Here is a 25,629-nt window from a genome sequence, read left to right as displayed (position 1 = left end):
TCCCTGTTTGATGCAGCCCTACACTTAACAGCCTAGATAGGGAATTACTTCAGTGCCTATAAACAGATGAGTGGACAAGAAATGTAGTATACACATTCATAACGAAATACTATTCAGTCTTTAAAAAGAAAAAAAAACTCCCATCACTTAACAGTAATCTGGATAAATCTGCAGGACACTGTATCCAGGGAAATGAGCCAAGTGTAGGAATACAGAACCACAGGCTGTCATGTGCACATTCACGGGTCTAGAAGGAAAGGACAGCTTGCTGGGTGGGAGGAACTGGATGGCTGTGACTGGGGAAATGCCAGAAATTACTCTGAAATTAGATCAGAGTAAATTCAGAAGGTCTATTTTACAACATGGAGATCATTTTGGTTCAGGTCTTAAATGACCCCAAAGGCTTGCGTGTTGAAGGTTTGGCACAACTGGTAATGCTATTGGGAGATGACCGTACCTTTAGCAGGCATGGAAAGAGGTTAGCACATTAGGGTTGTATATTTGAGGGAACATTGGGACTCTGTCCTTCCCTGTCTCTCTCTGCTTCCTGGCCACAGTGAGGGAACAATTTTGTTCATCACATACTTCTGCCAAGATGTCCGGCCTCATCACAGGCCCACAGCAATGGGATCAACCAAAGCTAGACCAGACCTTCAGCAACTGTAACCAGAAGCCAGTGTCTTAGGGTGACTGATGCTGTGATGAGGCACAGGACCAGAAGCAACCTGGGGAAGAAAGTGTTTATTGGGCTTACACGTCCTGAGGCTCAGTCCATTGAGGAAAGCCAAGACAGGAACTCAAACTGAATGGGAACCTGGAGGTAGGAGCTGACACAGAGGTCATGGAGGAGTGCTGCTTACTGGCTTGCTCACCACGGCTTGCTCAGCCTGCTTTCTTATAACACCCAGGACCACCACCCTGGGGACAGCCTCACCCACACTGGGCTGGGCCCTCCTACATCAATCACTAATTAAGAAAATACCCTCTAGCCGGGCGGTGGTGGCGCACGCCTTTAATCCCAGCACTCGGGAGGCAGAGGCAGGCGGATTTCTGAGTTCGAGGCCAGCCTGGTCTACAGAGTGAGTTCCAGGACAGCCCGGGCTATACAGAGAAACCCTGTCTCGAAAAAAACAAAAAACAAAAAACAAAAAAAAAAAAAAAGAAAATACCCTCTAGGCTCGCCTACAGCCAGATCTTCTGAACGCATTTTCTTGTTGTCCCACCTTTCAGATGCCTTGGCTTCTGTCAGGTTGTCATAAACTAGCAGCACACTGAATCTTTCCCTGTAAGTTGTCTCATGTTTTATCATAGCAAAGGAAAACTAAGAATGTGACTACAGCAAATAGTACGTTGATTTTGAAAGTTAGTGGGAGTAATTTTTCATTGTGTGCATGTGTACGTGTGTGTCTGTATGAGCACGTGGAAGATGGAAGAAGGCATCAGATCCCCTAGAAATGGAGTAATAGGCAACTAATTATGAGGCACCTGATGTGGGGGCTGGGAATCAAACATTGGTCCCCTGCAAAAGCAGTCTATACTCTTGACTGTTGAGCTGTCTCTCTAGCCCCAAGAGGGTAGATTTTAAGTGTTCTCACCACAAAAAAGTGATAGACATGTGAGGTAATCCACTCTATTTCACCAGTCTATAATTTATATATATTTTATTCTATGTATGTGCTATACATGATAAATATATAATTTAAATTTATCAGTTGATTAAAAAAGTACACATTAGTAACTTAGTCAAAAGATTGAATTTTTTGTTTCATCTTTTATTCATGTGTTTTCTACAGTACTGGGGATCAACTCAGGGCCTGACACATGCTAGGTAAGTGCTCTACCACCAGACTCTGCCCCCAGCCTTATAATTAATCTTTTGGTGTAAGAGTCAGTAAAATCAAATGTAGATATCTATTGTAAATACACTACTTACTGTTCTTTATTTTCTATATGCCAAATATATAGGTATATGTCTCTACACATATACTCTCTATATACAGAAATACTTACATAGATACTATTTATACATTTATATATGTATACGTATGTAATATACATGCTCTGTATACTATGCCTAGAATAACAATGTTGTATGTATATATGTGTCCATTTATATGTATGTGAACACACACATATACACATGCGCATACATATACCGCTATTGTGGTGCCTGATTCCTAGTAAACTGTAGTAATAAAACTACAGCTTTTATGTCAGGTCATGGTGGTGCACACCTTTAATTTCAGCACTTGAGAGGCAGAGGCAGGTGGATATCTGAGATCAGCCTGGTCTACAGAGTAAGTTCCAGGACACCCAGGACTACACAGAGAAACAAACCCTGTTTCAAAAAATCAAAACCAAACCAAACCAAATCAAACAACTGCATCTTATTTCAAGATAGCACAGGCTTCCATTCTGTGATTTCAAATTGCTAAAAATCTTAATCAGTGAATACTGATTTCTTTCTCATCTAGAGATGACTACCTGATTAAAATAATTTTAAAACATACATAACGTTGCATAAATGCATGAATTTAATTCTCTAATAGTTGTTTCTTTGTTGGTATAATCCCCTTGTACACTGTGTAAAGGTTGTCTTTGTACTATTCAAATGTTGATTTCTGCACCAGCAGAGAGCTGAGCTCTGTCTGGACTTCAGAATTGTTATTCTATTTGCTCAGCACCTGCATCATATTTTGTAAACATTCTTCTCTGTTACCTCTTATTAGTTTAATAAAGAGCTGACAGCCTATAGCTGAGGCAGGATAGGAAAGGCAGAACATCCACGCAGAGGTAGGAACTGTGGGAAGAGTTGAGCACCCCTAGATTTGCCAGCCAGATGTGGAGGAAGTCAGATGTATGCAGACTGCATTCGAGGTAATGTACCACATGGCAAATTAAAACACACACACACACACACGCACACACACACACACATACACACCACACACATCTACACCTCCTGTAAAACAGAAGGTTGGGCATTGCTTAAAATTTGAGCACAGACTTTTTTTTCTTTCTTGCTTGCAATCATAGAAATAAGGTTATATCAGTTGGCTGTGTGGGATGGCAGACTTCGAGCCGTGTTGTGTTGTGAAGTTTCATTGGCTCACAGCCACACTCATTTACTCGTGTATCATCTATGGCTCTTGTACAGCACAACATCTGAGCTGAGTGTGACAAAGACTCTGTGATGTGTAAAACTGAAAACACCCTTGAAGGAACAAGTTGGCCAACTTCTGCATAGAGAATAAATATGTTGATCATTGGTGCTACTGCCAAAGCACAAATATTTCAGCATAGTGTTATCATCAGCTCTGCTAACAAATATGTCCATCATGGACCAATTTTCAATATGCCTTTGAACATCCCTGTCAGATATGTTTAGAGGTTTAATACCTATAGGTGAGCATGTCAGCATACCATTAGCTTGCCTGGTACCCATGGAGACCAGAAGAAGGCATCAGACCCTCTGGTACTGTCACGTGAGTGCTGGGAATTGAACCTGGGTCCTCTGGGAGAGCAGTCAGTGCTCTTAACCACCGAGCCATCTCTCTAGTCTCCATGTTTACATTTAATTGTTTCCAAGGTGATTCTCTCTAGACCTGGAATCTGCTCAGATTGTCTCAAAACTAAGCGTCTTATTTCCATCTTTTTGCAGAATTACCAGTTTATGTATCTTTAAGAACACATAGCTTCTGGTGTCTGATAGGTCATGGTTCAAAGAGTAAGGACTGTCACACATGGGCTGTTCATTATCTGCTAAGTTCCCATAGGAAACCATCATCTTTGGCATGTGACTAGAACTCTTCATGGCTTGCTTTTCATTTATAAAATGGTGGCGATAGGTGTTATATACCTTATGTGTTTAATGTAAGAAATAAATAGCAAACATGCGTATAGTACAGTCATGGGCTGTGGCCAGAGTGGGCAATCTGCATGCAAATATAACTGGTGTTGTCCACTTTATCTTTATTTACTTAAGATAGGATCTTGCCATAGCCTCGGCTGACCTGAAATGCAAGACCTGCTGCCTCTGCCTCCCAAAGACTGGGATTACAGGTGTGTCACAGGATATCTGGTGTGCTTCTTAGGATAACCAAAGTAAGTGGATAAAACTAATTATAGTAAATGGAATAAACTGGGACCATAACTCCATTGTGGATGGTGTTGGGTCCATGTCAATTTCACAGTTTTGATAACTCCATTCTAACTGTGAAAGGAAAAATGCAGCTGGGCTGTGGTGGTAACGCCTGTAATCCCATCACTCGGGAGGCGGGGCAGGTCGAGGCAGGCAGATCTCTGGGTCTCAGGCGAGCCTGTTCTACAGCGAGAGTTCCAGGATAGCCAGAGCTACACAGAGAAACTCTGTCTTGTAAAAGAAGTCTATATATGTAGATGCACCTAGAAATGTGTAAAAGTGACTGTTAAACAGAAGAGAGATAAAGAGAATGGGGCACATGTGGTCAAATGGTGAGCTTTGGTGTTGAGGGGAGGAGTTAGAAGTTATTGCACAGTTAGAGTTTTGCTGTGAATCTGAAATTACATCAAAATGAAAAGTTAAGGGGCTGGGAGATTCCAGACATGAGAGGACTTGTTGTGTGAGCATGAGGACCGCCTACAGATCCCCAGCACCCATGTGGAGCTAGGCATGAATGCACATGCCCGCAGCACCAGCACTCAGGTGGGCCCGAAGATGGGAGAGTAGTCGGGTTCACTGAGGGCCAGCCTAGGCAGAAACAGAGTTCCAGCTTCATGAGCAACCCTGCTTCACAGGGATAAGGTGGAGAGTGGTGGAGCATGGTACCAACATCTCCTCTACTTGTGAACACATGCACCTACACACATGTGTACAACACACACATACTTACGTAAAGAAGCACAGTTCATTCTATCCAAACCCCTCGGGGAAAAGATGTGTCTTCAAAGAGTGGGGGAAGGATGCGTGACAGGTGACGGCAAGCACCAGAGACACCTGCCACTAACAAGCCCCCCGAACCTGACTGCATGGCCTTTCTAACTGTATTTCTTCTTTCATTAGGCCTGTCTGAGGTACAACCACACGGAGAAGCCTTGTCTGAATAATAGAGGGATTTCTTCATTTCTTTGGAGATGAGGAAAGAAAACACAGGGCAGTTTTTGTAATTTCCTTGAGACACAGCCACTGGAGTCAAGGTTGGCTCCACTACTCTCACGCCCAAGTGACTCAGGTGCCATCACCAAGGTTTTATTTTTCCAAAATGAGACAAACGGATAAAAGTGGAAGGGTGAAAGATGACCCTTGGGTGGGGAAGCAGGGTTTCCTTGGCCTTTAAGACAGTCTCTCCCAGAAAGGAACTCTTTGCCTCCCTCTCCTTTCCTTTCTGAAAGCTTGCATTGCATTACACCAAAGCAGCAGCCTGAGTGAGAGGTTGCCCCCGCGCTTCTTGTGACCTGTCAGTACTTCACAGTAACGTGATTCTTATAGTTGTGATTTAAAATGCTACATGTGGCGGCGGGAGAGCGGGGTTTTGAACATGAGACGGTAAAGCTCCTTCAATTACGAGTGTTATTATAAGGGGCTGTTGGAGTTGGGGAGCTATCTCGGGATAAGGTGGAGATCTCAACACGGCTAAGCCACACCGGGGTGCAGTTTGGTCAAGATGCGGTCCTTGCTGTCTATCATTCCACCTCATGTGATGGGGGCAAAATGAGATAATTCATCTCATGATGAGAAATACTCTATAGTTCTATACTCTCCCAGAGCCACAAATGTCCAGAATGCTAACTAAGCATTATGTGTTAAAACTGCATTTATTTATTTTATGTCCATGAACGTTTTGTCTCTCACATGCTTACACTCACCACTTGGATGCCTGGTGCCTGAGAAGACCAGAAGAATATCAGATCCCTGGGACTGGAGTTACAGATGGCTATAAGCAGCCATGTTGATGCTGGGAATTGAACCTGTCCTCCAGAAGAGCAGCCAGCACTCTAACCGCTGAGCCATCCAGCCCTGCTCAGCATTCTTGTCTTAGATTTCCATCTAGCACCGCAAAGCCATTTTCAGTAGTCATTCACTTCACACATGTCTGAGCATGCTCTTTGTGTCCCTTATTGGGGACACAGCTTCTTAGAGATCCCAGTTTAGCAGGGACTATAGAATCGGGAGCGTTTTCTGTGAGACGTTCAGTGTGATTCACACAGCAGCCCTGCTATAGAGGAAGAGCAAACTGAGGCTTAGCCAGACTAACTTACTGAGTACAGGGTTAGAAGAGTGAGGAAAGGCTCCCAAACTAAGTCTATAGCAACACCAAATCTTGTCCTCACTGGCTCTTAACAGGGGACTCTGAAAATATGTTTGGAGATTTGGGGGGTCTTGTTATAGAGAAAGGATACAGAAATGGGACCCAGAGGACAAGAGTAGTTAAGCAAGGGCCAAAATGGCAGCAGACTCAGAGATGTCATGGGACATGTGATCACAAAAGGCCTTTATATCTTGATGACATTGCACAAAACTGATTCAGAGCTGGGGTGAGGGTTGGCGGGTAACCCTGAGAGAGGGCCCCAGGTAAGAAGAGGGTGAAGCTTTGGAAATGGCAGTCTTTCTGAACGGCCTTTGGAGGAACTACTGGAAGCATTTGCTTTGCTCAGTCAATCACTGGCCCTAGAGGCGGTGGGACAGGGATCAAAGATCACGAAGGGTTTGCTGCCACCTGCCTGAGGACACCTCTGTCTTCAGCCCTCTGTCAGTCAGGGCTCTGAAAACCCCTGGCTACCCTGACTCCACCATTAGCACGGTGTATTGTCCGAGGTCCGGTGTGCCCAGCTGAAACCTTACAACAGAAATGTGCATAGCTGTTTAGTTCCAGCTGCGAGTTTTATGAAAACCCAAACCCACAGAGTTACAGATCAGAATGCAGGCACCTTGTGGTAGTCTAGTCTTCTGAAGCCTTTAGGAACAGTGACACATGGTGAGGTGGCTTGTCCAGTATCCCATTGTCAGTGAAGACATAGAGGGGACTTGCATCCTGGTCCCTTGGACTCTGGCTCACTGTTTCATTTCAGGTTAAATGAGGACATAAGCGCTTTCCTTGATTTGCTTCTCTTCCGTACTTCACACCCTGTATGACCCTGGTTTGCACAGAGCCTGTGTGGAGCTCATTGCAGACTGCCCCATCTATCTCCTTTGGGTCATCCATCAGCAGTGTCTTAGCTAAGGTTTCTATTGCTGTGATAAAGCACCATGACCAACAGCAGTTTGGGGAGGAAAGGGTTTATTCCATCTTACAGCTTGTAGTCTATCATCCTGGGAAGTCAGAAACCTGGAGACAAGAGTTGATGCAGAGGTCATGGAGGGACGTGCTTATGGACATTCTCCTCCTCGCTTATTCAGCCTGCTTTATTATGCCCGTCAGGATCGCCTGTCCAGGGGAGGCACCACATCAATCAATAATCAAATAGTGCCCTACAGACTTGCTAACAGGCCAATCTTATGGAGGCATTTTCTCAACAGATGACTCTAGCTTGTGTCAAGTATATATAGTCAAGTATATATAGAACTAACCAGCACACTCAGTGCCCTCCACTGAAAGCAGAGACCCATCCCTTGGATGCTGGGTATTTAAAAATCACCCAGAAAATGTCTGCTAAGACTAAGGGAAAACAGGCCTGAGTCCAGTGTGTGTCCAAGTCCTGGCTACATGTCATCAGAAGCCAACAGCCAATGGATGGATGGATGGATAAGCATATGGAAGGATGGGTGTGAATGTGGGTGGGTGGACGAATGGATGGAATTATATGTATGTATGTATGTATGTATGTATGTGTGTGTGGATGGATGGAATTGTATGTATGTATGTATGTAATTGTATGTATGTATGGGTGGATGGATGGATGGAATTGTATGTATGTATGTATGTATGTATGTATGTATGTATGTAATTGTATGCATGTAATTGTATGTATGTATGTATGGAATTGTTTGTATGTATGGAATTGTATGTATGGATGGATGGATGTCTAGATGGATAGAGATGGATAGGTGGGTGGGTCGGTGAATGAGATAGATAGAGGGACAAGTGGGTAGATAGATGGGTGGGTGGATGTATGTATGGAATTGTTTGTATGTATGTATATATGTATGTATGTAGATGGATGGATGGATAAGTGGGTAAATAGATGGGTGGGTGGATAGATGTATGTTTGGACAGGTGGGTAGGTGGATGGATAAATGGATGGATGGGTGTAACTCAAGAAACCCTAGACCCAAGGGCAAGGACATTTTTAACCTGTTTTGTAGTTTTAGTACTTGGTGCTAGGTAGATCTCAGGAGATGTCTGCCTACCACAAGGTCTGGGTACATGTGTACAGTGGAGGCTACATATGCCTGTTTATATACACACGAGCACATGCTTACCACTCTGACCTCTCATCTCTGCTTCTACAAGTGGCAGGGGATGAGAGCAGCCAATGCCAAATGAAGATTAAAAACAGGCCTGTGTGTGAAAAGCCTGCATAGGCAATGCAGGCAGCATGACGCAGGAGCCAGCGGTCGCCTGGGGTAATGCACGGGACACAGGCAGACCTTCTCACATCCAGAGAGGAGCAAGAGCTGGAGATGATATCATCATCCTAGGAAATGCACCAGCTGGTGAGCAAGGGACACAGGGACAGCATGAGCCATCTCATGGGAGGAGGGTGGCAATCTATTTTTGGAAATAAGAGAAAAGTTGAAGCAAATGGAGAGATGAAGCCATGCCTCTGGATCATCCGATTCTTCTGACATCTGGTTCCCCTTGCTTCTGTCTCCAGTCTTTTACTCACTGGACACCACCACCATGGGCCCCAGCCTCTAAAGATGCCAAAAGCAGATGACACCCCATTGTTTCTGTTTACTTCCTCTCTTGCTGTAGATGGAAAAGAGACATGTGACCAGGTGGAGGCTGACACAGCACCTGAGCAGGGTGGCCAGCGAGTGACTGCCTGGGCCTCTCACTGGGTGGCAGTACTTTGGTAAGTCTCCTCTGGCCCAAGTGTGTTCTACATTCTTGGGAAACAGGTCAAGTCATGCTGACCAGAGAGACCAACTTCAATGGCTAACCTCCCAAGAGATAAAACCTTTCAATTAGACAAACGGACTAGACTGCCTACTATGTGCTGATGATCAAGTAGATCAATCAGACTCCTAGTAGGATAAAGAGAGAAGGAAATGTAGTTACTAAGCACAGGTATCATAAAGAAAACAGCTCAATGCCCTAGACATGGACAGCAGAGCAGGTGTGGTAGAGAAAGAAAAAGCTTGGCAGGAGTTAAAAGAATTATCAACGTTGAGCCAGGTGTAGAGGCACATGCCTGTCATCCCAGCGCCTGGCCATTAGAAGTAGGAAGGCCAAAAGTTCAAAGCCATCTTCAGCTACCTAACAAATTCCAAGCCAGCCCTCTTCATGGGACCCTGTTTCAAAACATGATGGTAGAAAGAAAGAAAAACAGAAGAATTGACAACATCAGTCCCATGAAATAAGACGACAGTGTTGGGGACTGAAGGAGACATGAAGGATGAAGTCTTTGAGCTCTAGGCAAAATCATGCCACAAAGTGTGCTCAAGGAGCTGATACCTAAAAACCTCAAGCACGGAACTGGAGAAATTGCTCAGTTGGTAAAGTGCTTGACTTGTAAGCAGGAAGACTTGAATTCAACCCCTAGAAGTCATTTAAAAAAAAAATAGGCACAGAGGTTCCCACATGATGTAATCTCAGCACTAGGAAGGCAGAGACTGATGGGTCTCTGGAGCTTGCTGGCCAGCCTGGCATGGTTGATTGGTGAGAAACTTCACCCCACAAAGGCAGATTGCCTGAGGAATGACACTGAGGTTGCCCTCTGACCTACACATGTATGTTCATGCACACACACACACACACACACACACACACACACACACTTATACACACATAGAGTAGGCCACAAAGTACTGAAGACGGATGAGTTGGTCCTGTGAGGGGTGAGGCTGCAGGGGTAGGCAGGACTCTCTAAGGCAAGGCAAGTTTAAACTTACAAACTAACTATTGGTGACTCCAATCGGGGCAGATCAGAATACTGTCTCCATGAAGGAAAATGTTCTGGCTTCACTCATTGCTGTAATAAAACTCCCTGACAAAAGCAACATGGAGGGGGTAGGGTGTTTTGGATTACAATTCCAGGTTGTATTCCACCACTGCAGGGATGTTTCAGTGGCAGGAGCTTATGCTCCTGGCCACAGCACATCCAAAGTCAGAAGCAGAGAGATAAATGAATACACTCACTTGCTTACTAGTGCTCAGTTGGCTTCCTCCTCTCTTGTACAGTTCAGGATCCCCAAGCCTAGGGAATGGTACCTCCCACAGTGGGCTGGGTCTTCCCACATCAGTGAAGGCAACCAAGATGGTTCCCCACTAGTATGGCCACAGGTCAACCTGAGGTAGGCAATCCTTCACTGAAACTTTCTTCTTGGGTGAGTCTTGTTTCGTTGTCAGTTAAAGCCAACTGTCACAGACAACTGTGCAAACAAGTCAACAGAAGGTTGTAGGACAGAGAAAAGGGTTTTTTTTTCATGCCTTTACTCTGACCCACTTAGACCTTTGCTTTTCCTGTTTTAAACCCAGTGGAAAACATTGCACTCTGCTTTGTCTTTTCAAAGAATGCTTGTATCCACCCTGAGGCACTAAGTCATAAGGGCTAACTTAGGACCAACTGCAGGGAAACAGAAGCACTCAAGCTCCATGGATCCCTCCGAGAAGCTGCAGGACATTATTGAGCAGGTTTTGGCTTTATTCACTAAAAGTAAAAAGTAAAAAAAAAAAATCTTTGCTGAGAAATACAAATTCTTTCACCATAATAAGTGCTGTTTTGATAACAAAACTGTACTTTTCTCAAATACCCAGATGGAAGACCATATGCAAAAAATAAAAAAAAGAAGAAAGAAAGAAAAAAGGGAGGAAAAACTCCAAAGGAATTGATTGGCCATCTGCTAAAATTGGAAAGCAAGCCTGCATCTTTCTCCAGCTTTTTTTTTTTTTTAATCCCCATTGAGAAGCCTATTTGTGTCTGTCTGGTGCCACCTGCAGGCTGAAAGTGGGTAAAGACTGCGCATGGGCAGCAGAGGAACTGGGTTTTGTCTGGATGAAATGCACTCGCTAATAATCCATGAAAGAAACCACAAAGCTCCAGACTTTGTTTTACAGTGACTTTCACCTCCTCTATCACACAGACACACACACACACACACACACACACACACACACAGAGAGAGAGAGAGAGAGAGAGAGAGAGAGAGAGAGAGAGAGAGAGAGAGAGAGAGAGAGAAAGGCACTCACTACTGCAGAGGCCCTTTCCCATATCTGATGAAGCTTTGTGCTTAGCTTGCCTGTCCAGAAAGTGCATGCTATGGTTCAGCACTTGGATGACCTACCTATCTGAAGAAAATGCCAGCATCCTATAATGAGGGTGTTCCTTATAATGCTATTTGTTGAACAACAACAAGCATGAGAACTACCTAACACAGCTATGATCTCTTCGTAGAATGAAATGCGATGAAGCACTGACTGAAAAGATGTCGAAGTGCAGGGGGAGGGTAAAAGCAAGCTAATGAAGAACAGTGTTTAGTATAACCCATGGTTTTCAGGAAAAAAACTGTACCTGTTATGTGTATTTGCTTGTACACAGGAAAAGGCCAAAAGAATACAGACTATTGTTGCTTTCTAATTAGTGGTACTCTTCTGTAGCTCAAACACACCTCATTTCCGCTAAGAAGTGGGGACTTAAAAAAAAATCTCACTATGTAGCTCTGGCTGTCCCGGAACTTAGTCACCCAGACTGGCTGGCTTCAAACTCACAGAGATGTCCTGCCTCAGCCTCCCAAGTGCTAAGATTAAGGGCAGGTACCACCCATAGGCTCCTTTTCTCACTTAGAAAAAAAGAATTATGCATGCAACATTCAGCTGCATTATGTCTGCAGTCCAGAAGAGGGTATCAGATCTCCCTATAGATGGTTATGAGCCATCATGTGGTTGCTGGGAATTGAACTCAAGACCTCTGGAAGAGCAGTCAGTGCTCTCAACCTCTGAGCCATCTCTCCAGGCCCCCTTTATTCATTTTTTATTTCACACAATCATATATTAGCCAAATCTTTAAAATTAAGACATTATTTTCTAGCAAACCAGAGAAGTCAATAGAAATAATAATGCCACATTTAAAACTCAGATTTGGAGCTAATAAGGAATGCCCATCATTAAACATCCACTGGATTCCCCTGTGCACTCTAGTTAGGAGCAGTTTCCTATTTAGATATTGCTGTTCGATCATAAAGGCCCAGGGCTTACAGGATTGATTGACAACCTGTGGTGCTGTTATGGGGTGGATAAGGGGAGTCCTCCTGGGAGGTTATTGTGTTATTTGCTGTGTGCCCTCAAGGGAGCTTGTAGAATGCCAGTCTCTCCTCATTCTGGTTCACACTGCCATGAGGTGGACAAGTTCTTCCCATGTTCCTGCCATAGTGGCAAAGGGGCGATAGCCACTGACTGGGACGGACTTGAATTCCCTAAACGATGAGCCAAACAACCATTTCCCTCTGTAGGTTGATTACCTTCTGCACTTTGCCAGTGACAGAATATCAATGCACAGAGATGCAGTAATGGAGCCGAAGGAAGAGGACAGAGACCCCAGAAGAGTAGATGGCATGAGTGTCAGGCCCAAAGTTAGGAGACTGCAAATTATACCAGGGACTATCCAGTCCTCAACATCTCAGCTTCAGTCAAATGGGCGTTGATATTACAGGGCTTAAAATGCTAACACAGGAAGCTACTGGGGCTATCTCTTAACTCAACCTCTGACTTTTACTTCAGAGAAAACTGTCTCCCTGGATGGATGCAAACAGTCACAGGAAAAGCCAGAGGCACCTCCTCAACCCCAGGGAAGCCATCTTCCTTTTTTTTTCCCTACTAAATCAACTGTTTTTCTTGGGCACTCCATCATGACACCTCACCAGTCTCCACAAGTGTCCTGCCCTCTCCAGCTCCACAATGCCAGGGTCTTTTTGGTACCGCCTAGTGAATCTTTCTCACATCTAACCCTCCTTTCCTCAAGATTCCTGTCTCCATGTCACAGTTTAAAGTTCTGAGTTTTATGGAGAGGTGAGTAGCTCCCTGGGACTACTGTGTAGCCAGGCTGGCCTTCAACTTTCAGCCCTCCTGCCTTTACCTCCCAGGTACCAGAATCACGTAGTGGTGTGTGCCCCCATCCCAGCTCCACCTTCAGCATCGTCCTCCTCCTCCTCCTCTCCTTCACTACACTTCTTCTCTCTCATCCATCTACTCTATGGGTGACCCTTCCTGTTCTAAACCCTGACCATCCTCACCCCATCTCTTACTGGAAGCTTCCACATGGCCTCCACTTGTCCATGGTGTTGAATGGAGTGTATGCACAGTTCATCAGACTGCCTAATGCTCTCCTAGACTCCAGCAACACCTAACAGCTCCTCATTCCCTGGCCATGGTTCCCCTGCTTGTGCTTTCAGTGTGCCAGCCACATTGTTTCATGAATCTGTGCTTTTGTATGTGACCCTTAGGCTTTGTGGTGTTCTGAGTGAGGATGTCCCCCAGAGGCTCACGTATCTGGGTGCTTGGTCCCCAGTTGGTGGTACCTTTTGGGGAAGGATCATCCAGCTCCCTGCTCCCACAGCCATGCGTCCCGTGACCCACATGATGGACTCTGTCCCCATGGAATGACAAACCAAAATAAACCCTTTTCTCTTTCAAGGTGCTTTTGACCATAGTATTTTTTAAAATTACAACAACAGAAAAGTAGCTAATACAGGCTTTGACTAATACTTTACTGATGTAAAGCCTGGTCAGCATCTACCAGTAAACTCCCTTGATGTTCAGCCAAGAACGGATTAGGGCACCCTTGTGAAGAAACTTAGATCAAAGAAAGCACCATCCAAACGGATTAGAGATGGTGATGCCTGGTACCTGCCCAGCACCAGGAATAGTGTGTTCTCACCAGCCAGAATGAGAAACATCAGGATTCATGGAACATCGGGTGGACCAAGAGTAAAAATCTTGCCTTAATAGAAAGGGAATAATTAGACTCAAGCTAAGTATTACTCCAGAAAGTAAACCTATAATCTGTTTCCAAGTCACTTACTTTGTATCCTATAGCGCAGTTCAACAGCTTGTGTGTGGATATGACAATCTCCAAGACTCAGATTAGATTTCCTATGCCCCACCTCGTGTGTGTGGGGGAAGGCACACAGTATACACATGGAGGTCAGAGGACAACTTGCAGGAGCTGGTTTTCTTTTTCCACCATGTGGGTACCAGAGATCAAACTTAGATTTGATGGGTTTGGTGACAAGCACCATTACCTGCTGAGCCACCTCAGCCTACCATCCCAGAATATTTTTAAGTAAATGGAACATCAGTGAACTGTGGGATAACTTCAAGTGATTTAATATATATAGAACCCAAGTGCCAAATGAGAAAAGAGACAGAAAAATAAATCTGAAGAAATAACAGGTCAGATATTTTCTACATGTTATGGAAAATATAAATCCATGTATAACTTAATGAATCAGAAACATGAGGGAAAATTATACCCAGAGCACATCTAATCAAGTGTTCAAAGTCAGTCGTACACAGAAAGAACGTGAGGCAAACAGAAAGGAGGCATTCCCCAGTGAAGACAAGGAATAAAGATGACAATAGATTTCACACCAAAAATAATATAAACAAAAAATACCCAAAGCAAACACCACGGTGTTCAACATTGTGCAGGGGGTCACTCAAAGACACGAGTAAAAGTTAATGACAACCTTGGTCAAAGGAGGCATGGCTCATGTCCACGGATCAGAAGGTGTCAGTTATTCGAAAATGATAATAAAGATTGACCTACAATCTCACTCACAGTCCCAGTGGGATTTGGGGAGGGGGATACAGGAATTGACAACAGTCTCAACTGGGAGGGATTATAATGCAAGCAGGCTATCTGTGCTGTCTAAAAATATCAACCTTCCCACAAGACACTTACAATCTGCAAAGATTAAAAGAATGACTTTGCTGTAGAGAAATAGAGCAGATGTTGTAATAACTAATTTAACCAGCACCACTAGGAATATGACATTGGTAGCCTGGCACCTCCTGTTGTTCTGCATTGAGGAAGTCACATCTTTTTGAGTTATATTTTGTAAAAATTTGTAATCTAAATTAGATTGTGAGAGAAATCAGATACAATCAAATTGAAGATCCTTCTGAAACAACAAGAAACCAGCAATGGTGCTCAGAAAGTCAAGGGCATAAAAGACAGAGACTGAGGAACTGTAACAGCTCAATGGAGGAGAGCAGGAAATGATGGCTCAACCAACTCAGGGCTCACAGAGAGACCCAGAGCAGAAAAGGACGGTGGCATGGCAGTTAACAGCACGCCAGTGTTCTCCCAGTACAGTGCACACTGCTGGGGATACAGGAAACAGATAGGAGAACAAATTCTGTCCTAACTTTATAACATCTTATGAACCTAAGACCATTTCTAAATACTTTAGAAACTAAAGGCAAGATAGACTTTCAGATAAGACGAGGGGCTGTGCCACTGGCAGACCTGCACTACCAAAACTAGTGCATTAGTGAAAATCCTGAAGGTCAAACAAAAATAATAAAGAGCCCAGATCTATGGAAAGAATTCAGAGTGCTGGAGATATTAAAGATGTGTTGTAATCATCAAAGCCAAATATATTTGGCTTTCAGTTTCATTAAAATAAGCAACTTTTCATAAGGCCTGGGGGCACATGCCTGCCATCTCAGCAGTGGGTGTGTGTGTGTGCATTTGAAAACAGCTTGGACTTAATGAGACAAACAAAACAAAACCTAATTTTTTGAAGCATAATAATAAATATGTTGTAGGATTAGCTTCAAAATATATTGCAAAAGCATGAAGGTTGAGGGTAAGAACAGATTTGGACTGTTTTAAGTTGCTTGGCTCTTAGGAATATAGTAATAATTAATGGTAAGTATTATAAGTTAAAGATATTTTGAAAAGGCTTTACCATAGGATTAGGATTAAAAAACTAAAACAATTTTTAAATAGATATGCTTAACAAAACTAAAGAAGAGACAAAGTAACACTTTTAAAAATCAACTAATCTAAACAAGACAAATAGAAGATAACTAGAAAGAGTCCAGACTCAAATTTAAGACTATATTATACACTAAGTATAAGTGGATTACAAACAATAATTAAAAGATACTGACTGTCAAGCAGGATAAAAGATGATAACCTATATAGATACTTTCAACAAAAAAGTACTCTTTTAAATGTGGATAGTTTGAAATTAAAGAATAGAAAAGTCTCTCATGGAAATACTAAGCCAATAAAAGCTGAAAGGTACCTGCCAGTTTCAAAGAAAGTAGAATTAAGACATGGAAATCATCTTGTAAAGGAGTCTAACCATTAAACTGAGAAAGTTTCAAAATGTATGCAAAGAGCATTGACAGAACTTAAAGAAGAAACATGATCATAACCATAGTTGAAAATTATAGTAATTAGGGGAATGAAATATATCAGTAAAGAAGGTCAGATTACCAGAAGAACTAACTTAACCTGACATTTATAGCATGCCTCATCGCCACACCAGAATACAGATCATTTCAAGTGAACACAAAATGTCCATCAAGACAAACAACATTGAAAAGAAAACTTCAACCATTTTTAAAAGATTGAGGGACCAGCAAGATGGCTCAGCAGGAGAAGGTGCCTGCTGCCAAGCCTGACAGCCTGAGCTCAATTTTAAGGACTGACAAGGTAGGAAAACCTGTTCCCAAACAGCATTGCCCTCTGACTTCCACACACCAGGACATGTGAGCACCCCACCCCAACACTGACCTCCACACACCAGGACATGTGAGCACCCCACCCCAACACTGACCTCCACACACCAGGACATGTGATCACCCCACCCCAACACTGACACCAACAAGTTAAGATATAAGAAAAGAAATTTAATCACACTGTCTTAGTCAGGGTTTTGCTGCTGTGAACAGACACCTTGACCAAGATCACTCTTATAAGGACAACATTTAAGTGGGGCTGGCTTACAGGTTGAGAGGTTCAGTCCATTATCATCAAGAAGGGAGCATTGCAGTGCTCAGGCAGGCACGGTGCAGGAGGAGCTGAGAGCTCTATGTCTTCATCTGAAGGCTGCTAGGGAAAGACTGACTTCCAGACAGCTAGGATGAGGGTCTTAAAGTACACAGTTACATGCTTTCTCCAACAAGGCCACACCTACTCCAACAAAGCAACACCTCCAAATAGTGCCACTCCCTGAGCCAAGCATATTCAAACCACCACACAAACCATATAAAAATTAAAGAGCTTGAGATAATAAAGTATATAATTTTCAACACTCACAAAATAAAATTGAAATCAACAACAGAAAGTATTTTGAAAATATAAAAATAGTTAGAAAACTAAACAATACATTAATAAATAGCCCAGGAGAAAAAGAGAATTCTCAAAGAAGAGCAGAGAATACTAAGTGATGCCAGAAATGCCAAAACTACCTGAGATAGTAGAGCGGACAGGAAAATGTATTGTCCTAAGGTTTCAGCTGGGAGGAAACCATACCATAGAGGCTCTGCCTCAAAGCATGGTGGGAAGAGAAAAAGCACTCTGCTTGCCACACGTGAGCCATTGTCACAGACCTGGCAGAAATAAAGATATTCTGAAGAGATGCTCAGCTCACACCATCTGCCTGGCTAATGATACAATGAACCCTAGGAGTCTCACTCTGGGGAAAGGAAGAGAACTTGTCTCAGAAAGAGATCACACATAGTTCCAACAACTTGTAGACTATCATGCAGAGTGACACTGAAGCACAGACAGCTACAAGTCTGTGGTGGGTGGGACCACATTTGGATAGGGCTACTTGTCTGTGTGTAACCTTGGCCCTCTACTTAAATTCTGATCTCACTTCAGTACCTCTGAGGGGCTTTCTACCCCTCCTCCAGTGAAGCCACACTGAATAAATTTCTTTCAATTTTTTTTCTGCTTTCAATGTTTAATTTGAATCTTTTAATTGGCTTACTGAGGAGGTGTGGACAGGCTTGACTGGCGGCACAAGGTGTCGGGTAACACTACAGTTATAGTCACATAATAATGAGTTTTCGATATTTGAATATATTACAGGCATGATGGTATATGCCTTTAATCCCAACACTTGGGAGGCAGAGACAGGCGGATCTCTGTGAGCTCAATGTCAGCCTGGTCTACATATAGAGTTCCAGGACAGCCAGGGCTACATAGTGATACTCTATCTTAGAGGAAGGAGGAAGAGGAGGAGGAGGAAGAGGAGGAGGAGGAGGAGGAGGAGGAGGAGGAGGAGGAGGAGGAGGAGAAATAACAAGGCTTTAAATATCAAAAAGAACATGAAAAGAAAACATAAGTAAATCTGAGCATGGTAGTCATGTTTGAATTTCTTGTACTCACACAGCAAGACCTCTTTTTAGGAGAAGAAAGAGAGAAAAAAGAAAGAAAGAAAGAAAGAGAGAGAGAGAGAGAGAAAGAGAAAGGAGGGAAGGAAGGAGGGAGGGAAGGAGGGAGGGAAGGAGGGAGGGAAGGAGGGAGGGAGGGAAGAAAGAAAGAAAGAAAGAAAGAAAGAAGGAGAAAGGAAGGAAGGAAGGAAGGAAGGAAGGAAGAAGGAAAAGAAAAGGGCACCAAAAAGAAACACAATGATACCCTCCAGAGCATCAAAAACTAAAAGGCCTCACAGTGTCAAGTAAGTAACAGCTACAGCTGTCAAGGCTGCTGGGAGATGAGGAAATGTTACTCTGGAGTTGCTGGTGAGAAAGTTAGGGATTCCCAAAGGTAACATGATCCTAAGATTCCCAGGACGCAGCAAGTATTTACAAAGTAACCTACCGGCTCTCAGTCAGGGCAGCTTAGCTTTGTCTGCAGCTGGAAATAAAGGCAAATAGCCATCAAATGCAGGACCGTCCCACATTGTGGTGTATTCACAGCATGGAACACCAGTCAGCCAAGCAAATACAGAGGACAGAAGCACGTGACAGACCTGGTGGGATCTCAAGGCACCATTGACTGCTTTCTTTACTTTCTGATCTGCAGTAGGGACGTGAGGACTGACCATAAGGATTCACACAGGGCTGTGGGGAACGGATGGTGGCCGCACTTCTCTCACTAGATCTTAAGTACAGCTGGACTTAGATTTAACTGTTTAATCCTTAACATAGTGCTTTGTAGGGATCTGGAGGGAAGGGTTGATCAGAACTATGAGTGAACATGGAAGAGCTGATAGCTATTTTTTAAATTAACTTTATTGAAGCAAAGTTTACACAGAATAAACACACCTGAGTCAATAAATACACAGATCCACATGTTCACTATCTATCTATCTATCTATCTATCTATCTATCTATCTATCTATCTATGTATCTATCTATCTATCTATTATCCATCTCTATCAATCATCTGTCACCTATCTATCAGCTATCTACCTCTATCTATCTATCTATCTATCTATCTATCTACCTACCTATTGCAGTGCTAGAGACCAAACCCAGCGTCTCACATACACAGTGCAAAGTATCTACCTATGAACTTCTAGCCCCAAAATAAGCAAGCTATGTTTGTGTTTGGTAAATCCTAATCTTATTTCTAGTTCTAGATTTTTATATTAGACCCCCAAACAACATTGAGGCATTTGAACAGACTCAAAGCCTCAGTGTTAGCTCTAGATTTAAATCATACTTTTGGAGCAGACTCTATAATTTCTCAAAGCCTCAGTTTTTCATCTGTAAAATGGGGATTTCATATAACTGATGTCATAAAATCATTCTAGGGTTACAAGGAATCTGTTAAGCTGTAAGCACAGTGCCCAGACTATAAAACTAGTAAAAGTAGCTGACCCGTTTGTTCCTTTTACCCTGAAGCTCATAATTATGACATGGTCTGCAGAACTTGCCAAAGGTTTTGACGTGGTCTGGAAATTAACTTGTCAAAAACAAAACCTAAAATAAACAGTGATTCTCAGCCCTACTATCCCACTACCACTTTTTCAAACTGTAGCCAAGGCTCCAGAGTATTAGACTCAAACATACTGCTTTTCGAGGTAGAAGGGATGGACCATTAGAAAGTGGGTTCTGGCACAAGTTTAAAGCAGGACACATAAAAGGCTTCCCATGTCTGGTTGTTAAACTTGCTCATCAGCCGGGCTTTAAGCACCCCCAACTACACTGGTGTCTTGGACGCCCACCCCCAAGATTCCCCCCGAAACGCCCATTCCACGTGTGAGCTCCACATCTCCTCCATCCCCCAGTTTGCTGGCTTCCTGTCTCCACCAGTCAGCTCTAGCATCACCACATCTCCAATTAACCCTCCTGTCGCCCTGCCTGTTCGACTCCGCAAGCTGCCTTGACGGCGGCCAAACTGTGTATGAGCAAGTCGCTCAACTTCCTGGTGGCTCGGTTGGCCCAGCTCCCAGCACACGGACCGGGACACAGCTGCAGTCACAGACATAATTATCATTCAAGGGCCACAGGCCATCTTTACCTGAGCAACAAAGAGCTGGAACTCCTCGGGCAGAATCCAGGAGCGAGGGTAGAAGTTGTACTCCTCCGGGAACAGGTTCTGCATGATCCTCAGCGCTCTGCTCAAGGTGATTTTCCGCACCATCTCAGTCATGCCTGGGGAGAGGGGAAGCTGTGAGGCTCACCACGGGCATCCATTGTTTGGGACCCTCCCCCGCCCCCACTCACACCATGGTCACTTTCTCAGGCAGCAGAGACTCATGGCTTAGAAGGATCTTAAAGGAAGGAGAATCAGTAAATTCATCCTCCCTCCTTAATCCCTCAGGGTGGGGTGGGGGTGGGTGGGGTGTAAGGGCGAGTTTTCACCTCCTATCTGAGCCTCTGTCTATGACTACCCTTTGCCATCTTTGTGGGTAAGGAAGTTCTATCATACACTTAGAACTGAGCCCCCTCTTTAAGGCATGGCCAGTGAACATTATTTCATGGAGCCTTTCTAGCCTGTTCCCCAGGGAAGATTATCTAGTGGACTCTGGTGACATTATGAGAAATGTAATTAGGCTGCTTTGTTTTATTTAATCTTTCATGACTATTACAAGACATAAGATAGAAAACCACACACCTTTCAGCATAAGCTCTGTCTCCTTGAAACAAGGACATGAGTGGGAAAGCCTCCACCGCACAACTTACAGCATTGTCTGGGGGAGGTGCTGGGGGGCTGGGTCCTGTCCTGGGCAACTCCCAACTCTCTAAAATATTTCTCTTAAAAATACGTGGATATTTTGATCTTTATGTGTATTTGTATACGTGTGTGTGCGTGTACGTGTACATGTGTGTGTGTTCATGTGAGTGGGTTGGCACATATGGTTCCACATCTAGAAGGTAACCTTGGGTACACTGTCATTGCACAGGAGCTGTCCACTTGTGTGTGTGTGTGTGTGTATACATGTGTGTGTGGAGGCCTGTGACAGTTGTTTGAGTCTTCCTTCATGTTTCTCCACTTTATTCACTGAGGCGGGGCCTCTCATCAAACTCAGAGCTCAGTGATATAGTCGGTCTAGCCAGCCAGCTTGCCCTGGGGAGCCTCTGTCTTCCAAGCATCTGAATTATATATACACAGGCCACCATGCCCAGCAGATATCAACATGTGTTCTGGGGATCTGAAGTCCAACCTTAATGTTTACACAACAAAAGCATTTTTTGCTGAGATATCTCCCCAGTTCTACACCTTGTTTTTTAAAAATAGGGTCTCTCATTGATCTGGAGAGCTGACCAGGGAGCCCCAGAGATCTGCCTCCCCAGTACCCACTACCACATCTGGCTCTTTGATGTAGATTTTGATGATCATACTCAGGTCCCCACGCTTGTGTGGCACACCTCATTGTCATGAAGGACACTGGCATCCTTCGCGTGCAGCTCAGGTGGATGTGAGGAGTGGTGTCTACTCACACTACAGCCCTGCCCAGGGTCATCTGGGTTCCCAGCAGAGGCAAGCTCCTGCTCCCAGAATAAATTCGTCAAAAGAAGTCATAGGCCCTGCAGGCTCTGTGTCCTTCAGGCTCCAGGCCCTGTAGGCCCCATTCTCTGTCTCTGTTCTTAAAACAACCTCTTCTTACTTGAGAGACTCCCTGGGCTCTGGAGCCCTCTGTGACTTACAGTGGATGCTCTAAGTCTGCTTCCCTCTGCTAAAAGGTTTGGCTCCATTCCACAGCTGAGGGGTTTTATGTGTCTTTCTTACCTCTGTGTTTGTAACTTATCTTTTGCTCCTTGTATCTTAGTGGCTACCTGAGCCACAGAACTGAGGCTTTGGCCCCTTCTCTCTCATGTTATACTTCTCTCCAACATTGTCTCCATTCCTCGTAGCCTGCCCAAAAGGCTACATCTTATTGCCTACGACAGCATCTGGGATCCTGCCACCACTTACTACCAGACTCTTGAGGCTGACTGCCTCCCTGGGTCACTACTCATAGAGGTCTGCCCCTAGACATCTCCTGTGGTGGCAGTTCCCCTGTCTCAAGTCACAGCTACTGATACCAAGTGCTTGCCTCTAGCCCTGCATTGTTCTGTTGCAGTCATAAGGCCGGATGGATCTTATCCCCTTGGAGTCAACAAAGAGCATACAGGTTGTTCCTTACATCAGCTACACTTGAAGCACTATTCAATCCAAGCACCATTTGTACCCATAATCCCTGTCATTAAATAAGGAGCCACATGACAACAGCCAAACAACAAATAAGCATTTCCTGGCCCATCTTCTCCGTTTTCAACGTCATAGTTCACCTTCTGTGCTGACAGTTCCCCAGCTCATTACCTGAGTCCGTTTCTTCTCTCTACTGCCTCTAATGTTATCCTCTGGCTAAGCTTTCTAAAGTTCGAGGTGGCCTATGTCACACTTTGGCTTCAAAGGGTCTTCGTTGCTCACACTGACCCCCAGGCCTCAGCAGTGCTGTGGTTAGATCCCTCCTGGCTTCCTCCTCGCTGCCCCACTTGTCAGTTTGGAGCTATCTCTGTCACCTGCCCTCAGCTGAAGGAGTAGCCTGCTGGCTCAGTCTGTACTTCTACACAGACTCAGCTCTGTTTGGTGGGGGGAGAGGAACGCCCCTCTCTAGGACTCAGCTCCCTGATTTCTTCACCAGCCTGCCTGCCTTGCAAGCAAGTGTAAATTGGTTTGCAAGTTCCTTAACTGTCCCAGCACAGCACTTATACTATACTGTGACTCGCTCTTACATGGACCAGTGTTCCCTGGCCACCTTATAGAGCTCTCCCTGAAGCTCCCTTTCCCACATACAAAAAGGTCCCTTGACTGTCCTGTAGGCCTCACGTCTCAGACCTCTGAACTCAGCAAAGAACTCCCACTTTTGAGCCAAGAAATGATAATCTTAAAGAAAAGACAGCTCCAAGTGTTGTGGCACAACTCTGCAATTCCTGCATGGGGTCGGGGTGGGGGAGAGAAAATCAGCAATTCTGAGGTCAGTCTGATCTAAAAAGTGATTTCCAGGCCACCCAGGGCTACACAGAGACTTTGCCTCAAAAACAAAACAAAAATAAAAAACAAACAAAGACAAATAAAAAACCCCACCAAATCAAAGGCCAGAATATTTAAATGAAAATATTTAAATATTTAAATTAGAATATTGAAATAAAAAAATCTTAATACATCACTTATGACACAAAATGTATTTTGAACTAAGACAATTATCCATAGAAAAGCAAATAATATCGAATTCAGTGACACACAGAAGATAAATTCCATGATTATCCTAAAGTTCACAATTTGTGCCGTTTCTAGCACATTCTCTCCTGGAGCGTCCACCAGAACCTACTCTAGGGCATATGCCACCGTGTGTGGGAAATGCACACTTAGAATAACGGGGTGTGTGTGAGGCAGGAGATAAACCCAGACACAACAGTTGGTCAGTCCTGGCTGGAATCGGGCCCCCTGCCTTGGCGGGTTTCTGTCTGTCCAGGGTGGAGGGCGGAACAGAGCGGTTCCCTACCTAGCGGTTTCCAAGGCTGCTGTGTCATTACAGTTAATTAACTGCTGTTGATAAAGTGGGAAATTGCGTGTTCCAGTCACTAGCATGCTGGGTAGAGGATGGAGCGGGCTCGCCTTTGGAATGAACGTTCTTGTGGGAGGCTAGTCCTTCGGGAGGACCCCTTCCTCCGCACTTCATTTTCCTGATGTAGACCCTGAGCTACTTCTCTTCAGCCATGGGGGAGACAGGACAGAAAGAAAACAGATAGCAACCTCATCCAATGAATTACGAATCCTGTCTCAACAATTCTGCCAATGCAGAGTGTTGTTTGTATGCAAATTGTTTTCTCCCAGGACCCCAAGAAGACCCTTTTTAAAAAAAAAAAAAATTTTTGTAAGCAGCAAGACAGAATAAATAGTAGCACAGCCACTAAATCAGTGTGCAAGGACCCTGGCTGTAAGGCTTGCTCTTGATAACAAAATCCTTTCTCCTCTCTGAGGATAAATTTGACCTTGAAATAACTTCTAGCTCTGCTCCCCTAAAAGAAAAAAAAAAAAAAAAGATGGGATATCTGCTGTGTTGTCAAAGAACATGGCACATGGTTAACATAAACTCGGATTGGTAAACCAGGTGAACACCCAGCAGGAGTCTGAGGCCCAGATTTCCTGAGTGGTGATTCTTTTAACTCAGCATAAGCCTTGCAGGGATGCTGTGTCGGCAGAATTATGAAAGATGTTGGCATCTGCTGGTATCTAAGCCAAGTCAGATGTGGGCCTTGTCTACTTGTCAAAATCTTGCTTTAACTAAGGGCCAGAGACAAGTCCCTGGACCTTTTGCAAATATTCTACTAAAGAGAAATATTCCATACTGACCGGCAGCCGTGTCCTGCTTCCTACCCTGCAGCCTTCCATGTGAAACGTGTACTGCCTATAGTAGAACTTTGTATATCTGAGTGGTTAAGTTAAAACTCTGTGGTGTGCGTGGCAAAACTACTCAGTGTATGCAAAGTGGATACTGAGAAATGGTAGGCTTTTGTTTGTTTTGGTCTTGAGACATGGTCTCACTCCATGGCTTAGACTAGCCTGCAACTCATTATGTTGCCCAGGTTGGCATCCAACTCATGGCAATCCTCCTGTCTCAGCCTCTCAAGCATGAGCCACCACATCTGGCTAGCTGAGAGTTTTCTGGGAGATATGGGATAGGATATAAAACAAAACAAAACAAACAAACAGGCAAATTGATTCTCCCTTCAATACAAATGCAAAATATATGACACCACCAGAAGGCACACTACTACAGCAACTGCACTGTGAGGCTGCACTATAAAAATGGCAGCCGTGGCTAAAGTCTGAGAAAACTGGGACTGGAGAGATGGCTTAGGAGTGAAGAACATTGCTGCTTTTTCAGAGGACCCAGGTTCAGTTCCCAGAACCCACATGGTGGCTCCCAACAATCTGTAACTCTAGTTCCAGGGTATCTGATGCCTTCTAAGTGCCTTCATGAGCACTGCACACATATGGTACACATATAAACACATACATACAACATACATACATACATACAACATACATACATACATACATACATACATACATACATACATACATACA

At 44.1% G+C, this 25,629-nt stretch overlaps 1 protein-coding gene across 1 annotated transcript in view; it reads right to left on the bottom strand.

The window, feature by feature from the left end:
- Nucleotides 1-25,629, bottom strand: part of Ttll11 (tubulin tyrosine ligase like 11) — a 227,083-nt gene that overhangs the window by 166,039 nt on the left and 35,415 nt on the right. Inside the window, exon 3 of the mRNA XM_028754738.1 lies at nt 20,569-20,702. Coding sequence (XP_028610571.1) covers nt 20,569-20,702 — 134 coding nt within the window. The remainder of the gene's footprint in view (nt 1-20,568; nt 20,703-25,629) is intronic.

This window comes from Grammomys surdaster, unplaced genomic scaffold (assembly GCF_004785775.1).
Source record: "Grammomys surdaster isolate TR1022 unplaced genomic scaffold, NIH_TR_1.0 126035, whole genome shotgun sequence".
NCBI classification, from domain to species: Eukaryota; Metazoa; Chordata; class Mammalia; order Rodentia; family Muridae; genus Grammomys; species Grammomys surdaster.
This window is presented reverse-complemented; position numbering and strand designations above follow the sequence as displayed.